At 36.8% G+C, this 23,814-nt stretch overlaps 1 protein-coding gene across 1 annotated transcript in view; it reads left to right on the forward strand.

The window, feature by feature from the left end:
* The window catches only part of MALRD1 (MAM and LDL receptor class A domain containing 1), a 247,062-nt gene that overhangs the window by 86,911 nt on the left and 136,337 nt on the right, over positions 1-23,814 (forward strand). Inside the window, exons 22-26 of the mRNA XM_057432747.1 lie at positions 3,327-3,483; positions 6,853-6,963; positions 7,883-8,096; positions 14,292-14,539; positions 17,042-17,333. Coding sequence (XP_057288730.1) covers positions 3,327-3,483; positions 6,853-6,963; positions 7,883-8,096; positions 14,292-14,539; positions 17,042-17,333 — 1,022 coding nt within the window. The remainder of the gene's footprint in view (positions 1-3,326; positions 3,484-6,852; positions 6,964-7,882; positions 8,097-14,291; positions 14,540-17,041; positions 17,334-23,814) is intronic.

Genomic DNA, 23,814 nt, shown 5'->3' on the forward strand with positions numbered 1-23,814 from the left:
GAATAAGAAAGGAATTTCAGAAGAGGTCAGATGATTTAATCACGCAATGAAGAAACTACTACCTTGCTGAAGATCACACAAAGATGTCACTACATGCCCTTGTAAAAAGTCACCCTCCAGATTTCTTGCAGTCACCTTTAGGTACTGGAAGGCTGCTCCCAAGTGCCCCCTGAGCCTTCTCCAGGCTGAACTAGCCCAGCTCTCTCAACCTTTCATCATAGGAGAGGTGCTCCAGCCCTCTAATTGTCTTCATGCCCCTCCTCTGGACTCGCTTCAACAGATGCATGTGTTTCTTATGTTGGGGGTCCTAAAGCTGAACACAGTATTTCAGGTGGGGTCTCGCAAAAGTGGAATAGAGGTGGAGGATCCCCTCCCTCGACCTTTATTTTGGGATTATTTTCACCTAATTGCATTAAGGCCTGCATATGTATTACTTTCTTTTGGGATTATTCTGTGCAATAATTCACTTCCATATATTTGTGCTACTGTCTCAAGGATGATGTAAATGAATGCAGTTAAATATAAAGATATCTGAATTGCCAGGATAGAGTGATAAACGAATTAGCCATACTTCTCTCATCTACTTCTGAATGAAAAGCAAAATAAGTTTGTGGACAAGATCCAGATTTTCCCAGATTGTTACTCTTCCCCCTAGAATCCCACTGGACTCATGTCAGTCCCTGTTGGCTTTATCAACAGTCCTCAGTGATCTCACCTGCTACATGTCTGAGCTACACGAGATGAAGATCTGAACCACATCTTAAGATGCATTTTTGAAACTTATTGTTCCTCCTTGACAAACATCTACTTGTATGTGACTTAGAAAGAAAAAAAACAACAAAACAAAACTATAAACTGATGAAAAGAAGATTATCATTCTGTTGAATGGTTACTTCTCTTTTATGAGTGGTAGTAGAAATGGTAACTAATCATGACACTGTTTTCCTGCATGCATTTGATTTCTACCTAAAACTGTGTGCATAGGCAGCCTATCCCACTAATTACTTTGTGTAAAAGTAATTTTTTTCAATTAAGAATCTTATGTTCTTCATGGTTTCTAATTAATATGTAGAAAATTATCTGCAAAATTTTTTTTCATGCATAAGTTCCTTCATTTTATAGGATCTTTTAGTACTTCACTTCATATAAAAAAGTGGTATTAATTGTTTAGAGCTAAGAATCATTTTTGCTAGCTAAAGAGAAACAATGGGAATAATTAACTTCTCTGCCTTTTGACATTAGCAGATATTTTACATATAAATCCTTACCAATACTTGCAGATACAATGATTCTTTCAATATTGCAGACTAGATAAATTTTGGGAAAATCTCTGAGAGGAGGATGATTATAGGATTGAACTGTGGCTAATTAACTAATAAAAGTGCTTTCCTTACTTCTCACTTGTGGAATTGCTAGAAGGACACTTTGCCCTGCTGAAGGAAACAGCTTGGAATTTCTTTACCAAAATGTTTTATAACTACCAGAATTCTTTCTTATTTTCATCTAACAAAATATATTATGTAGTTTCCCAAGGCTATAGCTGTTTCCTTTTTAACCCTTGGTCTCTGGTGTGACACCAGGGAAGGCAGAAGTAGTACTCTGCATAACAATCAATGAATCAATCACCGGTTTGCAAGGATTTTTGAAGGGCTGTTTTGTGTCAATGTCTATCACTAGGTTTTCATTTTCTTATGAAGCAAAAATTTTAACAGTTTTAAACATTACAAAAGAAATAGAAAATAATTTTCATTTAAATATAGCCTTAAGATCAATCACAGGTTACTGAAAGAATAAGGAGATAATGAAATTCTTTGCTCTGTGCAAAAGGAAAGTCAGGCTGTTTGCAGTCTATCAGTCTGTCACTGGTCGTATTAGAAACAAGTTACTGCATATGTGATTCTAAGGATGGGTGAATTGGAGACTTCAGATCCTCAGAGGAAACTGCTGTGTGAATACAGAGAATGCCTGTTTCTAGCCTACTTTATATTATGTAGCATAGTAAATAGAATGTGCTGTTCTGAAAGTCACTGAATATATGGCGGAATTAAGTTTCTCAACCTCCAGAATACATGGTAGGTCTTAAATAATATATGTTGAAAGTATTTCGTGATTATCAAGTGTAAATTATCCTATACAGAAAATGTAAATCTTAGTTTTGTTGTGACTTTGCAGTGATAAACCTGTATGTACTAAATTCATAGTTACTTTATGACACACATCAGTACATGTTGTGTTCAGTAGAGGCACCGCAACCTGAGATAAAATGTATCTAGATGAAAAATGAAGATATTTTTAAAAATTTTATGACATTTTAAAGAAACAATTTTCTTACAGGGTTTCAAAGTAACTTCATATTATTGAAAGAGTAGTTTTTAAAATATTTGTTTACTATTTCAGGGTTACTGCAGCAAAGAATGCATCAAAGCCAATTGTTACCAGAGGCATGAAAAAGTCTTTTAGTCCTTCAGTCTGCTCTAAGTATAAAAACTTGGGAAAGGCTGGTGGAAAAAAAAAAGACTTCTTGAATCTGAACCATTGGAATCTTGCCTCTATCCATTCAGCAGGACTTTCAGTCTGTGAACAGCCTCTAGGCACCCTGCTTTTCTCTTGGCAGTGCTTGAAGGGCATGGTCACTGTCTTCTCCCAGTTGCAGAGGTGCAACTTTACAGAGTGATAGCTCAGAGCTTGGCCAAACAGGAAAACAGAAGAGCAAGGAAAAACTAATACCAGTGCCCTTTTAAAAACATAGGTCCCATCAGCAGGTTTGTAAGCCCTTGTTGGAAAGGTTTTTTGAGAAGCACTGAGCAAATAGCAGCTCCGCTGAAGAGAACTGAATCTTGTCTCTGGTCAACAACTGCTTTTTCTTTTGAAAAGCAAGGAACGAAATCTTAGATACCCAAAACACTACTTCTGCACTTCTGGTCTCTCTCTACACTCAGAATCTGATGCTTACTGCAAAGCCAGACTCATCTTTCTCAGCAGGAAGAATTTCACCCCGTATCTTGTATTTTCCTGACTTCAAGCCAGGATCCAAACCGTCTGGTGTCCCTGAGGAAAGAGGTGGTGTCAGGGAGAAACCCAGAGGCCCCAAGCCCTCATCTATTTGACCCTGTGGGTAAAGGCTGACTGCAGCTCTGCGTTTCGTTTTGCCAATATAAAAATACCAGCTTCCTTTTCAAGGGCTTTTTGGGATTCTGGCTGCCTGGACACTCAGGCAGAAGACACTATTATCTGCATAAGGAAATATTACCATCTTAATTCTAACTGGAACTTAATTGTGATGAGATGTTTTGTTTCAATAAAGAAAATCCTTTCTCCCTGAGCAGGTGTACTGAAGAAGGCTGGTACCTGTTTGCAGACAGCTCAAATGGAGAATTTGGTGACACAGCTGACATTGATACCCCAGTCATTTCCCTTACAGGACCCAGATGCAAAATTATATTCTGGAACCACATGAATGGTTCAACAATAGGCTCTCTGGAGGTACGGAGATGTTCTTTGGTTTGGGTTGTTTTTACTGCCTGAAATTGCTGTGCAAAAATTCATGCCTTGTCACTTATTTTCATTAAAGCCTAGGCTGCTAGTAAATGAAAATGAACAATTACTGTAAGTCCACTGTTCTCAATATGTTATGATCTGAGTGAAGCATTAGTTCAAGTAAGCCAGGGAAAATGTAACTTTTAGCAATCAAAAATAATGACCTTTATAGGCATACTGTGGCTAGAACATCTATACACGTATAAGCCTTGTACTGCACTCTTTGGCACTGAAAAGCATCAGTAGATATTTGGACTTTGAGGTCTTGGCTGAATTTGGGAGCATGAAAAGCAAAAAAGTTGTTTTATTAAAATTTGCTGTCATTTTTTGTAGAAACTGCTTATTCCTTGGAAAGTTTAACATATACCTTTAGGAGATTAATTGTATTATTGTAAGCAGCATTGAACTATTACTAGGACATAATAGCAACAAACCTGCTTACCCATATGCTTTTCTTCTCCACAGTTAAAAACAGTTCTGTAAAGAAAATGTAACTTTTTTAGAGGCTTGTAGATCAAATGAGTCACTGCAAAATGAATTAATAAAGCAGCAACATTGTTCTCAACATTTTTTGCCACACACCTGAGTCCTTATAATGGGTTTTCCCAGGAATCTTACACTATAACTTTCAGAGTCAGAACTGGATTGAAAAAATACTCAGAATAAGTTACCCAGCCACCTGTGCACTCAATATCAAATTGGGTGTGGCCAGTGTATGTGGATTTGGTTCTATAAATAAATTCTCTCCAGTTACTCTGAATAACATAAGAAAAAGGGGCAGAATTAAGCTTTTCCAAAGATAAAACTAAAATGTTTGTTAACATTAGAACTGAAATCAGATGTGCTGTTCTTTGCTCCATGCATGTGGCTTGCCAGATGTTCAGAGGAAGCATGTTCTGTGTTTACTTGAATTATTCTTAAGCAATTTTTAAAAGTACCGCCGCATTTTTCCCAAGTAAGTAAAGATCTTGCAAGGCTGCTTGGCAGGTAGTCAAATTTTAATTTATCAGAATTAGTGGGAAAATCACAGTATAATGCTGGTTGGCCCCCGGTTTTAAGCCTCGGGACAGATCAATTTGCTTTGTGACTTCTTTACTCTGGTGTCCAGGGCTTCTTCACAATGTGGGAACCCATATTAGTTGGAATAAAAAACACAGAGTGTTTTGTAGAACAGCAAATTCCATGGAGCTACGTCTAGTATTACTACCACAAAAGGCAAGTGTTATATAGTGGTGGTTTTTATTTAGTTTCAGCAGCTACAATTTCCATTTACTCCTTAATTGATTTCCCCTGCCACAAGTTCATTGATTTAAGATGTACCAAAGGAAAATAACAAAAACTTTACATTTTAAATGTCAAGAATTACTTGGTTTCAATTGCTTAATTATGCAATGAGTAATGAATGTAGGAATAACTCAGAATATAAAATTATTTAAGTTACTTGTCATTATTTTCTTCAAAAAGTTCTAAGTATTACATGAATATGACCCTTTTCTATGTTCAAAATCACTAATGGCATTTTTATCTGTCTCTTACCCTAAGACTACCGCATTTTTATTTAATTCACATTGAATTCTTGCATTTTAGTCTGTATCTATGCTATCAAATGTCATATGGAATCATAGAATTGGTTGGGTTGGAAGGGACCTTAAAGATCACCTAGTTCCAACCCCCCCGCCATGGGCAGGGACACCTTCCACTAGACCAGGTTGCACAAAGCCATCTGCCCTGGCCTTGAATACAGCCAGAGATGAGACAGACATAGCTCCTCTCGGCAACTTGATGTGATATCTCACCACCCTCATAGTGAAGAATTTCTTCCTGATATCTAATCTAAATCTACTCTCTGTCAGTTTAAAGCCATTCTCCCATTGCCCTGTTCATATAGGACATGCTGAAGACATCCTGTTCTTAGCACGAGTGGCTGTTTTCCTATTTTTCTATGACATTCATTTAAAGATATTAAATGTAAACATTAAAGCTGCCACTTTATTGCTCAAACTTGGATTTAATATTTGTTGGAATCATTTTTGCCTGGTTTCTGCCCTCTGATTTGGCAAGGGTAGCTCTGTCAAAGTACTAGATGTGCTTTTTCAATGACTTGCAATGTAATTGAAATGCGTAGCAGTTCAAAGTGCAGTAAGGTACAGGGAAGCCTTGGATCTTAATAGCACACAAATTTATGACCATATTTAACTGTATAATTAAATTATTACTTTTGGCATGACGTGATAAAAAAAAATTTCTGATGAAAGGCTTGTGTTTACAATTTAGAAAGTAATTTACAGTGTGCAATAAAATGTGTTTCTATATAGTCGCACATATCTATATTCATATAAATAAATAGTTTGTAGATAAGAAAAACCTTTTCTTATTCGGCACCCTTTACTCTCTCAAATAATCCTTTTCTTGTCTCAATTCTTTTTTCCCTTAAAATTCATGTTTTCTGTGAGCAGTTCTTGACTATAAAGTCAGATATCACTCAGTTTTCTATTCAATTTAATATATTACACCTGTTTCTTCTGTTTCCCTGGAATGAAAGCTCTTCAGTGTGAGGATCTGCTCTTTGCTTGGCAGAATTTACCTGTTATGCAACATCAAAGACACTCACAGGACTGCATAAATTTTCAAAAAAATCTGTTGGTTTCTTTTTCACTGAGATTAAAAATGCCTGGACTGCCCTAAGAAGATTACACAGGGTAGCAATAAATCCTTGAAAGCAGAAAAGATTCAGGCAACTGTTGAACTGATGCTTAGCTCTGTGAGTACTGGCTGCAGACACACACTTCATCAAACACCCAGATTGTTGTTATTGCCAACACAGTTGAATTTGGATGCCCAAGAGGTTGGAGCAAAGCATATTTAGGACTTTATGCTCATGTTGAAAAGTGGCAGCTTTCTCCAGTTAAATGGCTATTTATAAGGGTGAGGGTTTTTACAAGTCTTCCATTGCTCAAACAGATGAAATCTTAAAACATTTTTTTTTTCTTGGAATACTCTGGCAGTGGTAAATCTCTTTGGATATTAAGAAAAGGTTCTTCACTGAGAGGGTGGTCAGTTACTGGAACAGGCTGCCCCATGAAGTGGGGAGCCTGTCAGAGTTCAAGGAGCATCTGGATGATACTCTTAGTTGTATGATTTAGGTGGTCCTGCGAGTATCAGGGAGTTGGACTCAGTGGTTCCTTCCAACTCCAGGTATTCTATGGTATTTAACAGTGGTAAAAGATACTCTCAGACTCTTGTATACTATGAAGGGACCTGAAGTGTGTTGGTAATGGGAGGACTTTTTGTGACCCACAATTATTTCCTTGTTAGGTACTCTGTAAAACTAGTAACAGGACTTCTAAACTGTGGACTCAAAGTGGCAGCCAAGGTCCCCAGTGGAACAGAGCAGAAGTGTTCTTAGGAATTCGTTCTAATTTTCAGGTGTGTATTCTTGTGTTATGTGCTTCCTTAACAACTGCCTTTAAGTACTTTTATGTTATGCCTTCTTCACCTCTTACTTTCTTTTTTTTTTTTGTCCCACGCACATATTCTCTTTCTGAATAGCAAAACTTATCTTTTTGGCTGTCTGATTGGTTATCTGAACTGGAACAAGGTTTTAGAGATTTCTTTCAATTTCAGACTGATATACGTTTTTAAGACAGAGAATCCCTTTTATCCTTGAATCCAATTTAGGTTAATCTATTCCACTTCCTTCTTCTTAGTGTGTAGTAGTACTACCTCTGGTTTTTGAAAAAGGAGCCTTGAGCATGATGTTTGCTTGGAAATATGAGCTGAAGCCAAAGCCTCTTAGAGATGCTTAGTCATGGATATGCCATGCTTAGCAGTATGCTTACAGCTGAAAACAGAAACAGCCAGGAACATATTTAAAAATATGTCACATTCTGTGGTACTTCTGTCTTGGATGCTTTTAAATGAAACTTTAACATTATTTTTCACATTCATGAGAATAACTGATGAGTGATAACTGATGGATGACTCAGACTAGTCTTTTTCATGCTTACTTTTCAGGAGTATGTGGAACCGTTGCTATTAATTCAGGAAGAGTGGGTACTAGTATCTCTTTCTGTAGCTCATTTTTTTTTCCTTTCTTATATTTTTTTTTTGTACTTGGTCAATGTTAGAAGATGGACATTCAGCAACTATAGTGACAGACATGTACAAGCAGTAGTAAGTATAAGCTTTAATGGGACTGTACTTTGACAGTAAAAAGTGACCACTTTATATTCCAAGATTTGCAAGGACTGCCACTGTCTCTGTTCTATTAATTGCTGCATATGCAAGCTTTTGAGTCTTTATAGTGTCTTAACGTACAATGTAATAACTCTGTAATTTTTATTAGATTGCTTTCAGAGCAAATCGTGGTGTCAGTTACATGGGAGACGTGGCAGTAGATGATATTACCTTTGAAGATTGTTCCCCTTTGCTCATCCCAGGCAGACTTTGCACATCAGAGGAATTCACGTGTGCCAACAAGTACTGCATCCCAAAGGATAATCTGTGTGATTTTGTAAATGACTGTGCAGATAACTCAGATGAGAGCCCTACTCTTTGTAGTAAGTATGGTATTTTTTTATTATAATTATCATAAATAACTGAATTTTTATTACTTGAATACCTTTTGCAGCTCATCAGCTAAGACAGCAAACAAGAAAATAATAATTGAATTCTATTCCTTGTCTTTTAAGGGCTTTAAATTATTATTATTTACTTTTAAATCATAAAATAAAAGGTGAAAAGCTGTTAGTGAGTTTCTTAAAGCAACTCAGAAGGCGGTTCTCTTTAAAAGCAGAATTGAAATCTGTTTTCCATATGAAAAGAATGCATTAAGGCTGAAAAAATACTTCAAGCGTAATACCTTTGGGATATGAGGGACCTACCTCCTTTGATATTTCAAGGATTGTCAGGTCTCGTAGCAAATAATTTTAATCTAAATACTGTACAGTTTTGATTTTACAAGAGATATCAAGAAACAGCATCTGTAGTATTGGATTCAAAGAATGAAGCCATATCAAATATGTTCTCTGGAGAAATGGATCACAATATATAGTACTATTTTTCCTACACAATCGTGAGAAATGCTCACACAATCAAAACTGCATTGTTTGGTATTGTATGAACAATTGCCTCATTTTTATTGAGATCATGAATACAGTTTATTACATTCTTGATGAACAAAATTATATGAAGCAAAATTATGCTAACATCCTATGGAGTTAAGGTACACAGCAAAGGCTGACTGTGTTTTACAAATTATTTTCATACTGTTAAACTTCTTGGTGATTTTCAAACCAGGAATAGCAATTCACTAAGCTATATGGCAACTGGTTTATATCTTCTGCAACTAAAACTAAGGAGTGTATCAGGTTGGGATTACTCTGTTGAAAAATACTGCCGTATCTTGGCTTCTATTTTCTGAAATATTTAGAAATTGTTTACCCATGACCTTTTGAGTTTTCTGGGTTGTATATATCTCCCATGAAACACCGTTAGCCAATACAGACTGAAGCATTAGGGGCAAGACGGTTCAAACAGGGTGATGGGATTCAGTTTTGCAACCACCTGAAGTATTTAATTTTGATTGCCTGCTAGAAAAAAAGTGAACTGAAACAGTCTCACAAAAAAAATTCCTTCCTGTAAAGTGCTTTCTTTTTATTGCTATGTGTAGGTTTAAAAAAGGTAAAAAGTAATTAAAAAAAAAAGAAAAAACCTGACTGCATTTTAACAGAAAGTTGTACAATGAGGTATTACAGAGCCTTAAGAGCACAGGATGACTGTGATGAAACTTTTACATCAACATGGGCTTTGCCTCAGATAAAGAAATTTATTTCGTTTCATAGTGTGTACTTGTGCTGTAAAATGCTTAATGACCAATTATGACTTTCTTTGTAAGGTCTGGGAGAGCTTTCTTTGACAACATTTTCAGTAGCGATGTCAGGAATTAGACTGTTTGTTTTCCCCTTTTTTCCCCTTTTATTTTTTTTTGTTTTTAAAATAACTGAGCTGCTTTAAGTTTCCCCTATGTGCTGGTTTCTTTTCTTGATGCTTCCTCTGTCATACATTTAATAAATTAGAAATATATAATACAGCACTTGCTGAAATTATACTTAACAGGGAAATGCTTGTTCAGTTTTCCCAGATTTATCATGAAGCAGGCTGCCTTCAAAGAGGATGTAGTGGTAGGAAAAGCATATTTCCACTCTTTGTGGAGTTTCTTCATTCTTTGCAGCCGTCAGAGAAGTTTCCTCACTGCTGAACCTTAGAGCTGTAGCTTGAAAACCTCAAATTAGGAAGCCTGGCAAAAGCTTTAGTAACGAAAAGCATGGTAGATTCAAGGACAGGGAGCAAAAAAAGGCAGTTTTCCCCAGGCACAGTGACTGTGTTTAAAAAAAACTTAAAAACTGTGCAGCTTCCAAACATCTATAAAGTAGCTTTTAGCAGTAGGCCTTCTTGGATTACTTGCTTTAACTGTCAACATAGTTTGCTGTGTGCATGAAGACTTACCGTACCTTAGTTAATGAAGTTTTTCTGCACCATGTTGAAAGATATTAGACCCTAATCTATTATATTCCCCAAACTCCAGAATATACACAGGACCGTACCACATGATGATATTCTCCAAGTCTAATTAGCAGTGTCTAGATAAAGCCAGTTCTGCTGAGATATAAACCATGCCTCATAAATCTGTTAAATTCCTATCGAGAGATCTGTGCCTTGGTTTTGTTTACTTTGTTGATGGCTCCTTCTAGCTAGTCACATGATGTCAGTGCCATAAAATAAGTGAAGTATACATGTTAACAGATACATTGGTTTGTCAAGTGCTCAGAAATTATCCCATTAGATACTGAGTGATCCACTCTCAGTGTTTTCTTTAACTATAATGTCACTAATACTACTTTCGTACTACAAGTATATGAAAACAAAATAACCCACAACAGTGCTGGAGAGGCATTGGGTGGTAGCACTCCTTCACTTTGTTCAAAAACTGTCAGGGTTTACCTTATGCTGCTTGAAGTTATCAGAGTATAAGAGGAAGGTCTCTGAGGCAGCTCTGGTTGGATTGAGTTGGGCATGCCTCCCTGAAGTAGAAATGGTATTTTATGAGATCTAGAAAATTAAATTTTGTGAAAAAAAGCTATGGGGGCAGTAGCGTTATTCCAACCTGAAGTATGGATTAATGCCAGTGCAGAAGGCTCTACTTTTTAGACATCTGGTTTTGTCTAAGCTTTGTTAATGTTTGGTTTAGGTCATAAGTGTGCTTCTGAAGCAAATGTCTCAGTTATCCCTATTTATTACAATTTAGTTTGTATTGTAGAGTGTGCTCAAGCATATGAACTAGGATTTTTTCATTAGAAAATAAAAGATGAGCTCCAGGAGTGCATCAAATGGATTTTAACCATTAGTGGTCATTCAGCCTGCAGGACCAGTCTATAGCTCTTCAGTCCTTATTCCTTCGCTATCCTCCCTAAATATATTCTGGTTTTCAATGTCAAGCGTATTGCTCTACATATCTGCACTTATAGCTCTGTACTTCTTCATCTAGGCACAGTTGTTGAGAGTGACTTAAAATAGTTTAAATTTTGTTTGATTTAATTACTTAGTTTATTACAGAGATTCATTAGACCTTTTGTGATCAATATGCCTACTGATAACTGCTTTTCTTAAATTAATAAACTTTCATAAAGTAGACTAACTCACCAGCCCCTTGTCACTGCTCCAAAGACAAAAGCATTACCTTTGCTTTTCTTCTTCACTAAGAGTTCATAGTTCTTCACAGAAGTGTCTACTACCTAAGATTAAATACGCAAGTGCACTGTTTGTTGTAACTCTAGCTTCTAAGCAGGCTGCCTAAGGTCATAGAATCATAGAACAGTTAGGGTTGGAAAGGACCTTAAGATCATCAAGTTCCAACCACCCTGCCATGGACAGGGACACCTCCCACTAAACCATGTCACGCAAGGCTTTGTCCAACCTGTCTTTGTACACCGTCAGGGATGGAGCATTCACAACTTCCTTGGGCAACCCATTCCAGTGCCTTGACACCCTTACAGTAAAGGACTTCTTCCTTATATCCAATCTAAACTTCCCCTGTTTAAGCTTGAACCCATTACCCCTTGTCCTGTCACTACAGTCCCTGATGAAGAGTCCATCCCCAGCATCCTTATAAGCCCCCTTCAGATACTGGAAGGTTGCCATGAGGTCTCCACAGAGTCTTCTCTTCTCCAGGCTAAGCAGCCTCAACTTCCTCAGCCTGTCTTCATACGGGAGGTGCTCCAGTCCCCTGATCATCCTTGTGGCCCTCCTCTGGACTTGTTCCAACAGTTCCATGTCCTTTTTATGCTAAAGACACCAGAACTGCACACAGCACTCCAAGTGAGGTCTCACAAGAGCAGAGTAGAGGGGCAGGATCACCTCCTTCGACCTGCTGGTCATGCTCCTTTTGATGCAGCCCAGGATACCTTTGGGTTCCTGAGCTGCAAGCGCACACTGAAGGCAGCTCATGTTCATTTTCTCATCAACCAACACCCCCAAGTCCTTCTCTGCAGGGCTGCTCTGAATCTCTTCTCTGCCCACCTGTGCCTGGGATTGCTCCGACCCAGGTGTAGGACCTTGCACTTGGCATGGTTAATCTGCATGAGGTTGGCATCAGCCCACCTCACAAGCATGTCAAGGTCCTTCTGGATGGCATTCCTTCCCTCCAGTGTATCAACCAAACTGCACAGCTTGCTGTCATTGGCAAACTTGCTGAGGGCGCACTCAATCCCACTGTCCATGTCAGCAACAAAGATGTTGAACAAGACCGGTCCCAACACCCATCCCTGAGGGACACCACTCGTTACTGATCTCCAGCCGGACATTGAGCCATTGACCACAACTCTTTGCATGCGGCCACAAGTTCTCTTTTTAATCAGTGGAGTAACTCACTGATGAAAAGTACATGTAATTTAAAAATGGGTTGTTTTAGTTAGATTACATAAATTGTCCTATAGATATGAGTTTTTTCTTTGTTGACTATAGAGATCCTACAAGGGCATAAAATTCAGATAGGTAACATGCAATATATAGAACACTACCTGGGATGCTCAGTATTTGTGCCTTATGGTCTTGATTCTTGAAAACATTTCTTTAAAAAAAAATGTTCTGTTGCATGCATGAATTTTATTAACTTGAGATGTAACTTGTAAGTAATGGAAGGAGTTTCTTTAACAGGGATCATGAAATATTAAGTAATTAAATGATCATATGGCAGAAGTTGAGTGACAAATTTTATGGGAAGTTACATTCGGCTGAGGTCAACGATAATCTGTGTTTTGCATAAATGATAAAGATACTCAGCACATAAGATTTGGGTATTTTTAATTCTTATTTCAGATGGCATCATATTTGCAGACAAGGGTAAAAGACAGTGAAGCTATTTTTGCTAAACAGTTGTTATTTTTAAGCAAATGTTTCTAGCTTCTTTTTTACACTTATAACCTCCATAAAGAAAAATACATGGAAGGAATCTGATTTCAGCCTGAAATTTTAGATGTAGTCTGTCTGAATTGCTTTGGTCCATGGGTAGACTGCATGGACTTTTGGCCTCATTACTGAGTTTTCTGACCAGCTGTTAGTTAAATAAAAGCTACTTTTAACTTGCTAAAGTTTATCAGACTTTATCACAAGAGGTTCTGTTAACATTTTACAGTTTTTGTAATTCCTTATATTATCAGGCCAAATGATCTGTATGGTTTCCAAATTTATCTTCAAAGCACTTTCCTTTCCAGCAATAGTATAACAAATAGTAAGAATATTCAGGGCACAGTTAAAAGTCCCTTGAAGGCTCTGCTGAAATTCCAGTTTATTTCAGCAAGTTTAGTCTTACTTGGTAATCATTAGAATGAATTTATAAATGCATTGAGGAAAAAAATATAAACAACTTAAAATTCTGGAGTGGGGCAATTGATTAAACTTTAATTTATATGCACAGTTGGCTCACCATGATGTCTGTTTTGACATTCAAGATTGGAAAATCAGTAAAGGGCATGCACATGGTTTCATATAAAAATCAACCCAAATTATGGTAGCTTTCTCTTTTTCTAGGCATTAAATACAATCATCTATGTTTGTATATTGGTTAAGAAAATACATGTGTGAGCTCTTCTGGAAACCTGCAAAAGTAAACTATGGGTGTGATTCAGGTCAAAGTTAGCACACCTACAGTTATATTTTAACTGTATGTGTCTTTATGATATTCAATAAAAAAATTTGAAAGGGTTTCTGTTCCCTAAATACACGCATTTGTTATCATTTTCACATGACCGTAACCTGTTCCTCCAAAAAAAAAATTGTTTTCTGCAGCTTTCTTGGGTGTCCTATGGAGGGTAGCAATTGACCTCTCCTTATTAGACCCTAAAGAGCCATTCAGCTTGATCTAAAATAGATTGCTATATTTGGTTACTTTTATACCAAGAACTCTGACCATAATAACGAGAGCCTAAGACATACCTCACATATATGCAGTTTTCCTCTATCTATTATTAGATGTATATAAAATTAGATATATACCTAAAATCCCTGTGATATTATATAATAGGTATTTTATTATATCCTAGAACATTATAAATGTACTGTTTAATAAGATACATGCATTTTTTTTTAATTTTGAAGCTTTTTTTTTTTTATGGATTTGAGTTCAAGGTTGTAATATATGTACCTAATTAACTTCTTGAAAACAAATCTCTGTTCATATGTGTGCAAATGTCTTTCAGGTACATCTATTGGGAACTGCAATTTTGAGTTTGATCTTTGTGGATGGAAGCAAGATGAAAGTGATGATTTTGACTGGAACCTCAGAACTAGCAGTACTACAAAAATGGGCACTGAACCAGCTACTGATCATACATTGCAAGAGCCATCTGGTCATTATATTTTTATAAAGAGCTCATTTTTTCAGCTGTCAGGACAGAAAGCTAGAATTTTCAGTCCTGTCTTAAGCAGACGGAATAAAAACTGCAAGGTATGTGGGGGTGTGGTACTAGCAGAAGTGCAGAATTTGAGTTCTACATTGGACCAAGATAACACTCCTAAAATGAATAAAGATGATCATTGAAATATTTCTTGAGACAAAACCAAGCATGTTACAGAAGAGTCAGGGTCTGATCCTATTTTCTTGAAATCATAAGAAAACATATTTTGTTGCAGAAGAATGATTTCTGCAAGTAAATAAGTACTCTGACAGATTCAGATGAAGTTGGTAGTGAATGTGGTGTTTGATTTAGAATATGTCTTATGAAACACTCATCCTAACTGATCAGATGATCCCTAAAACTACTTTATACCATTCTGTGAGTGATTAAATATGAAAGAAAGGGTGAACAAACGCAGAGTGGTCAAAGTTGCATGTCAGCCTAGAATCTAGGATAAAGAGGTTAGGCTTTTACTTTGCTAATAATTTTGCTATTAACACATAATGATCTGCCTAACTTGGAAACATGGATGTTGTTTGGCTATCTAAATTTACTCAGTTAAGTAAGCTCAAAAGCTTTCTAATTATCTGGCCCTAAAGCAGTCACTTTGCTATGCAGAATTAGAGCATCTCCATTACTGATGCCACACTTGGAATTCTTACTCCATCTATTGACAGGAGATACTGTTCCAGTAACTTGCCTGAGAGATGATATCACCATCTTTATATTTATAGAAGATGTAAAATTTATTGACTTTCTGCCTATAAAGTAGAATATGTAATTATTTTAATTTATATTTTTGTCCTCAGAGGTCTCATTTTGCAAGTTCACTTTTATGCATCTATCAAGTAGCTGGCTCAAGTGAACAATCAAGTGGATAAACTTAATGCTTAAAATTAAATCTGGACATAGCTTTTTTTTGTTTGTTTGTTTGTACACAGCATTATTGCTGTAAAATGTATCTCTAAATGATGAAATAGAACAGAAGATCAGTATTGTAACACCAATATATAAAATTGTTTGGTGTAATTGAGATACGGGTATTTCAAATAAATGTGACATCCAGAAAGTAATGTTGGGTGCAGGAGGTTAGGAGGGAAATGAGTTCAATGATTGTAAAAGACAAACATACGAAATACAGTCTGATAGTTTTGAAAAGAACTGTAGCCAGTCAGGAGCAGTGTGGTGGGCAGCTCTTAAAATGTCTGCTGAGAATTTAACGACAGTCAGAAAATCAAACAAAATTCAGCGGCAGAAAAAAATAATTAATCCTTAAAAGGTAATAACTATTATATAGTTTAAAGATATACACATATACTGGATAGACAAACCTCATTTAATGAAGGATTTTGAGAGAAACAGAGTAGTTGCAGGACAGGAAACAGGCAGGTGAATAGAACTATTTCCATACAAGAAACTGACTTAGAAAACCTGTATTTGACTACTTCACTGCACAGACGACATCCTGAAAGTAAATACAATAAAGCTTTCAAAAGAATTATAACACAAAGCCTTTGATGGCTTTACTGGAAACAAACAAAAAAAAATCCATGAAAATCTACGAAATCCTACAGCATCAAATAACATAAAGGGACATGACTTTTAAATTTACATGGGTATAATAATATTTGCCATTATGTTTTTATAGCAATAATAAATAAGATAGGGTTTTCATTCTTTAATGCTTTTGCTGTGCATTAGAAGAAATTTGAGCTATAGACATCTTCTTGCATATTATAGCATAAATTGTCTTCTTTCAAGGACCTACATCATTCTTGGAAATATTCTGATCTTTGTCGGAAACAAGATATTGAACAAGATTGAGTATTAATTTGATTAAATGCAACTATTCCTTTGTTGCTCTTGAACTGAAAATAACTGAGATACTTAATGTTGACTACTCTTCACAGTGTTTTTTTAAGTTGTACTTTACTTTATATTTCATGTTTTACCTATTTTTACTAAATAAATCACTGTTTCTAATCCAAGGTCCTCTTATGTCTTTTTTAGCTATTGTTTTGCATTTCTGTAGTCCATGTAGAGGTTTTGGTCCCATATTAGATGAGAGAAGATTTTCTATTTAGACACTCTATAATCTAGCACAAGCACATTTATAACCAGAAAACTTCAGTAAACTGAGCAACCTAATCTAGTGGAAGATCTCCCTGCAAATGGCTGGAATGAGATGATTTTTAAGGTCCCTTCAAACCCAAACCATTCTGTGATTCTATAATATTGTAAACGGCACTGCTCCATTCCTCTGTTTCCTTATGAAGTATTTTCATTCTTTTCCACTCATATGCAAGGGTTATTCAAAGGGATAAAATATCATCTGTCACAGTATTGTAATGCTGGCTTCAAAGTGTGGTTTACTTCAAAAATCGTCACTAGTAAGTCTTGTGTGTGTCTCAATGAAGTAATTTTTGAATCCATCAAATTAAGGGCTATTTTGAATGCTACTAATGTCATTTGATTTAATTAGGGTGAACACAACAGCAGAATGTGTCTGAAGTCATCTATCCTGTACTTGATGCTATTGTTCCTGCTTACAGATACTCTTCTATTACCATATGTATGGAGATCACATTGGATCATTGATTGTCTACCAGAGGACTGTGGCAAAACATGAAAAAATTCTCCTTAATCTCACTGGAAACCAGGGTAATTTCTGGCAGAGCAAGACATTGATCCTGGCTGGAGATGAAGATTTCCAAGTTGTCTTTGAAGGGATAGCTGGAACAGGTCCCAAAGATGGCATAGCACTTGATGACCTCACATTTTCCAGGGAATGCTTACCATCCCAAGAGTTTTTTCCAGCAGATACCACGGCATTGCCCACAACAGGTATGTTCCTGCTATGGGTAAACTGTCTCTAAGTCTGTAAAGAATGAATAGAAGCATTGATTTCATTCCTTTGTCTCTCCTTCAGAAGAGAAATAGAATACGTCTTGCTAAAGAAATGTTGAAAATTAACACGCTTCTAAGAAGCTTTCTGAAATTCTAGTAAAAATGTTTTATGAAGTAATTGTTTAAGTACTAAGTCAGAACTTGTGCACCTGCAAGACTTCCTGTCCAGCCATGTATAATTAGGTAATATCTTGTTTAATTCAGTGGGATTTGTTTATTAATAGTTGTCAAATATGGTTATTGTAAAAGAAAGAACTGAGTGGGACAGAACCAGCATAGATAGATTGTAATAAAGCCAGCAGGCTTTAATGTTTTTTGGCAAGTAGGAACTCCTACTGATACAGTTTAGGCAAGATAACCATCTACTTCCCATGTGGTGTGGGGGAAGTATTGGTGCAAATATTTGCACTATCCTTACTTACTGCATAAGGGAAATAAGACTCATAAAACTCTTGCCCAAAACAATAAAGTCTGATGGGGTTGGATCCCAATAATCCTAAACCAAGAGCTGCTCCTGAAAGCAGTGATGTTGCTCATTACTAATATGATGAAATGATGAAAGAGAAGCTCTGACAGAACAGGATAGATATCTTTCCTCTTTCCACATTTATCACCAGAGGTACTGAAATGTAAGCCCCAAAGTGAAATTTAGGAGATGCATTTCATTCCTGGGCCTACTAAAAATTATCTGCATGGCTGCAGCAAGTCATTTTATCCCACTTCTCTGTATTTCTGATCAATAAACCAAAGTTAATATTTCCAATGTCAAGGACTACTGAGAGAATGGACCATTAATTTGTGTGAGCTGCTTTGCTTTGTTACTGCTGCTAAAGAGTAGTTTTCCTTTTAGCATATCATTAAGCACTGCTCAGGCACTGGGAAATAACAGTGATGAGACTGCATCAAACCCAAGAAATTACATTGTACTTTGTGCACAAGATAAGCAGGAAAGATATGGGCAAAATTTTCCAGATAGTTCTCTTATAAATTGCCATTTACAGTATATAATATTGGCTTCCTACTTCTGTCAAAACAGTCATGGAAATTTATTGCAAATGAGATTGGTATTTTAAAGTTCAGCTTTATATGAATATAACCCCAAAAGAAACACTGGCTGAAATTTTCAATTCTTTATTTTTGATGTTTTCAGAATGTTCCCTTAATGGCAGGTGCAAGTCCCTGTGGTTATGTTAGGAATTTTAAAACTTTGGTCTTGATAGCAAAGGATGTTCCAAAATACTTTTATGAATTATATAACGAAAAAGCTATTAAAATTTCAGGAAAAAGCCACCAGAGACACCCTTCTTGGTGTAGCTCATCTAAGATGTACTTTCTGTATTTTGTAGACTCACAACATTTTGAGATTATGGTCTAAATTCATTCTTAGAGTGATGAATTTATAGTGAATCTTATAAAGAACCAACTTTTCTATATCAATAATTTTCGCTTGTTCTAGATAAGAGGTTGATGTTAGTCACTAAGTATTCCAGTATGCAGCTACTATTTGCAGTGATACCTGTTCAGATCAGTGCTTGAAACATGGGTTAAGAAAGCAGAGTATGAAATTTATTCCTGCCTACAGAACTGTTCTGAACAGTGACAAAATGCATGTTGGAGGCAGTGAAAAGTGCTCTGTGATGTAGCTTTATCAACTAGAGACATATAGAATGACTATGATGATCAACTGCAAAAATCTGGACTCCTAGACTTTTCTGCTTATATGCGGAGATAGAGTTTAACCATAAGTGAAACACCTATATCCATTGCTCAAATTTTTTAAAGTTTCTGAAGATTAAAACCATCATGCAGTAGAGATCTGTTCTTTTCTCCATCTAGAGAGAATATTTGTGAAAGAAGTTGAAATATTTTCTCTTTAAGAGAGAGATTTGTAGATTTTGAGGTCTATTCTCATAACATAAAAATACAGAATAGATACTGATGCATATTTTTCTACAGGTTTTATATGGTTCTTCTATTATATTTGGACATGTGTTTCCTTTACTTGGAACTTGCAAGGAATATTTTCTTCATTTCAGATACTCAAAATACCACAGTGAATAGTAACTACCATAATGTCTTCTTCCCGTTCTCTTCACCCAAATTAAGTTTGGTTAGTCGGTGTTGTTTTATTTTCCCACAATTTGAAGAGCTTTGAAATTTTTTAAGAGATATCAATCTCCAATTGGTATTCAGCAAACTGAATAAACCACATAAAGAGAGGAAAATGAAAATCTGATACAGTTACCTTTTAAAGTCTTTTTTTTTAACCAAAACAAATCCAAGAAAAAAAAAAAAACAAAAACAAAAAAACAAACCAAACCAAAACAAAAAAACCACAAAAAACTCCAGCAGAATTCATTGTAATGCACTCAGCAAGGGAGATACTTCTGAATCTTATAAGCAATATCACTTTGTAACAAAAGTATATTGAAGCGGTCCGTGGTTGTTGTTTCTGCACATAAAGTGCTAGGGCAATGGATATAGTGTAAGGACTAAATAGAATAACATCATTAAATATTCCTATCTATGACAGAGACTCACTGTTCGGAAGTATTGTTCCCTGACTATGTGAACTCTTTGAAGATCTTCTTTTTTCTTCTAGACAAACTTGCAGTAATACTTAAGGGCTGAAAGCAAGCACTGGACAGCTAGAAAAGAAAAATTTGAAAGCGTACTTAGTCTGAAAGAATGCTGTAGACCTGTCCTCATGATGCTGCTTAGCAACAATGACACTGAACTGGAAAAACCACTGAGAGCCACTTAAAATGCTGTGAGGAAGGAACAATAAACAGTTTAGGCTGGTGCCTATCAACTCTTCACTTTATGAATAACAGTGTATGGAGGAACACTGGGGTTTGCTTATGTCCTGCAAAGGATTTGTGTGAAGGAAGAGACAAAGAAAGTTCTGTTCTAACAGTATTGTTTATGTTTTTTGCTGTGTCTCTGCAGCGTGGCCAGATTCTCAAGTTAGACTCTGCCCTGTGTTAGGGGCTGCCTGTACCCACATTAATCCAGGAGTTATATAATCCCCCCCAGGAATGTTCGCAGATTAACAGATACTCACTGACTATGCCTACAAAATGTGAGAACACTTGCATGAGTCATATTTTATATGTATATGTTTTTTACAAAAGAGACTTCATGGATCTGACAGTAACTTACATGATCTCCAAATTTGCTTGCCCTCTATCTCCTTCCCTCTCTTCTTTCCTGTAGTGTTGTTACTGGCTATAAAAATGGATGATCCCTGCATCAGAGTTTCTGATCATGTCTCCATACCACTTACCTGGGAATACAACAGGTGCCAAGGGCTGCCTAATCAGATTAACGTGCTACAAGGGAGGAAAGTTATTCCCAGTGACAAAAGAACTGGTGGCTGTTGACTTCAGTTTTGTAGAGCAGACAGGTACTATTTCCAACAAGTTAAAAGAGAGTCACTGAAGTGTTACATGTGTTTTTAAGAAGAGAGGAATATTTACAAGAGATTACATCAAGGTCTGTTTCACTTATCCTGTCTCCAGGATAAGATGCTGAGCAAGAACCAAAAGAGGACAGGTGTATAGGATGCTTCCTCCTAATATTCCTAACATTTCCTTTTTAGGAGACCTTATGAACCACGGTTTTGCATACGTAGTAAACATTAATCTATTTGCCTTCTGTATACAGAGCCTAGTTTCAGTGGGGACACATTCAAAAGTCTAGCCTCCTCCTCATTTTTGGCAGCAGTTGTGTAGGTCTGCCAGTTGCTGAGAAAGCAATTCTGTTTTCAGAGTTTCCTATTTGATAATATCTTTTACTGAAAATGGTGATGAGCAACAGACAAACCCACCTCTGCCACATCGGTCTCTATGAGACTGTCCTTAAGCAACATTACACACTGAAGGAGTTCCAACTTACTTCTTATATGGAAACTATTCCATATAAATCCGTAAGTCCTTTCTCTGACTACTGTAATCTTTTGGGATTATAAAATCAGGTTTGTGTAGGGTATTTAGGAACTGAGTGAACAGTGGAATAATACTGTAACAGAATTATTATTTTTCTCTTTGCTCTGTTTTGTGATAAATGCTAAAGTCTTATTTGCTTTGCTCTTTTTTGAGCACTGGGTTGATATTGATACATTTTCAGTACTCTGCTGTGTCACTTGCTAGTAGTGGTAGTGACTTGAGCTCCTCACTCATATGTGAAGACAGATTGTGCTAATCTGTATAACTCAATTAACATTGCATTTCATTGCCAGTCACGATGCAATTTATTTGCTTAACTGTGATTGTTTAGCTCCATTGCCATCATGTAAGATATCTGACACACCTGCCTGGGGCTGGCAGCTATGTTTCAGGGTTTATAGGAAAGTCATATCTGTCATACAGTACAGAGAGAAACATAGCTATCCTGAAACTACTATTAATCTTACCTGCTATGTCTCCTAGGTAAAGATACTTGATTGGGCTCCCAATAGCAGTCATATAGCACTATGTCTGACCCCCAAATCCAAAGACACAAAATTAGTATTTGTGAGTAGATCCAGACCTACAACACTTCTTCCCCTAGTTTGTATTGCTGAGCATGATGTCCTTTTGGTCATTTGGGGTCAGCTATCCTGGCTGTGACACTTTCCAACTTTTTGTGCCCCAGCCAGCTCACTAGTGGAACAGCATGAAAAGCAGAAAAGCCCTTGGTGCTGTGTGAGTGCTGCTTTGCAATTACTAAAACTTCCCTATGGTATCCCAAAACATATCATGATACAAGGTACTGGACGCCCCGAGTGACCCCAGCATGGCCCTGGGACCTGCTACTTCTCCTCTGTAGCATTGAGCGCCACCCCTTGTCGCGTCTTCCCTGGCCCATTCTGGCTGGGTTCTTTCTTTCACTGCTTTATTTCCAGCTCTCCTTGAGTGCAACACCAGCACCAGGCAGACACGAAAGCACTTTTCATTTATTCCTGGCGAGGAAGCACAGCAGCTAAGCAAGTGTTGGAAGTCAGTAGTGTGCTTGTTATCATTACAGTGTCATGCTTTGGGAAACAGCCCACTGTACCAGACTTCTCCTCCTCAAATGTTTGTGTGGTCAGTCCTGATGCTCATTTTTCATATTCTCTTCAGGAGACAGGGACTGCTTGTCCTGTCTTCCTGCTGCTGCTTTTTGTAGCTCTGTGGTTTTCCTTTCCCAGACTGCAAGTGACGTTTTTTTCAAGCTAAACTGAAGAATGCATTATCCTGCTCCTGGCTACACATGTGCATTTCAGGAAAATGGTGGAAATACTGTGGAATATGTAGATTGGTTTGGTAGCTGGAAGTAAAGTTAATAGTAGTCATGCATGCAGGTGACTTGAATTCAACTTCTCTATATATTGTCCAGATGCTATGAAGAGAATTACCCTTATTGTCACTGAATAAGACAAAATATATAGCCTGGATTTTCACATTGTACTTTCTGATTCTATGAAGCTTTGTCCAGCTAAATTCCAAGTCAGGGTAATTAAAATCACTGTCAGAGCAGAGCCTGGATTGGGCCCATAAAATATTAAAATTCTAGAAACTAGACAACAAAACATGATTAATGTCATCTAAGTTTCTTGGAGTTAGGGCACTGTGAGCACCTGTTTTGTGAAACTCTCACAAAACAGTTTAACGTCTCTAAAACTTTCCAAGCAAGTATCATGTCAGCAGAAATGAATTTTCGGTGCTGGTAGCTTGATGTGAGTCTCTAAGCACCATGTGAGGTACTTATTTCTACATTCATAGTATGAACTGGTGATTCCTTTGGCAATGGGTAGCTGGGATATGGGAATAGCTTTTCTAACCAAAGCAAACTGTTCCTAAAAATGCAAGAGGAATTCCTGATACTATAGAAACTAGAGCCCTGTTAAGGAGCCTTGCTCTTTAATTTTCTCTCTATTAGAACAACTAAGTAAGAAGAATTTTACCAGATCTAAGCTTTTCCAAAACCATCAGTGATAATGGTATTATTAGCTCAGACCTTTCCTTATGTGTTAGATATTCCACACACAGAACCTGCCTCTGCGTAGGTGAGCTAAGAACGTGAAAGCTGTAGCCTTACTTTGCATTCCAAGAACTGGCTAACAAATTATTCTTACTTGAGTGTAATTATCACTTTTTTTGCACACATCTAAAAGAGGAGAAATAATGGTGCAGTACAGGGCATTCTTAGAAATATCTAGTGTTTTTTTCTAGTAAGTTAAGTCTTGCAACAGCAAACGTGATCTGAAAAAAGAGTTATGTTTCACACTATCTAGTTCTATTTTACCTTTAGTGCAGTACATCTTTGTCAGACACTCAAATTTTCTAGACACCCTGGAACAAAATTTGCATGTGTGGTCAAGACTGCAAGCATATGTGTGTGTTCTCTTCCCTCCCTTTCGAACCGTAGGAAACAAGCTGAACTTTAAGTGTTTTTG

This window comes from Pezoporus wallicus, unplaced genomic scaffold, assembly GCF_028554395.1.
Source record: "Pezoporus wallicus isolate ANWC-B61680 ecotype Strahan unplaced genomic scaffold, APGP_CSIRO_Pwel_v1 scaffold_2584, whole genome shotgun sequence".
Classification (NCBI taxonomy): Eukaryota; Metazoa; Chordata; class Aves; order Psittaciformes; family Psittacidae; genus Pezoporus; species Pezoporus wallicus.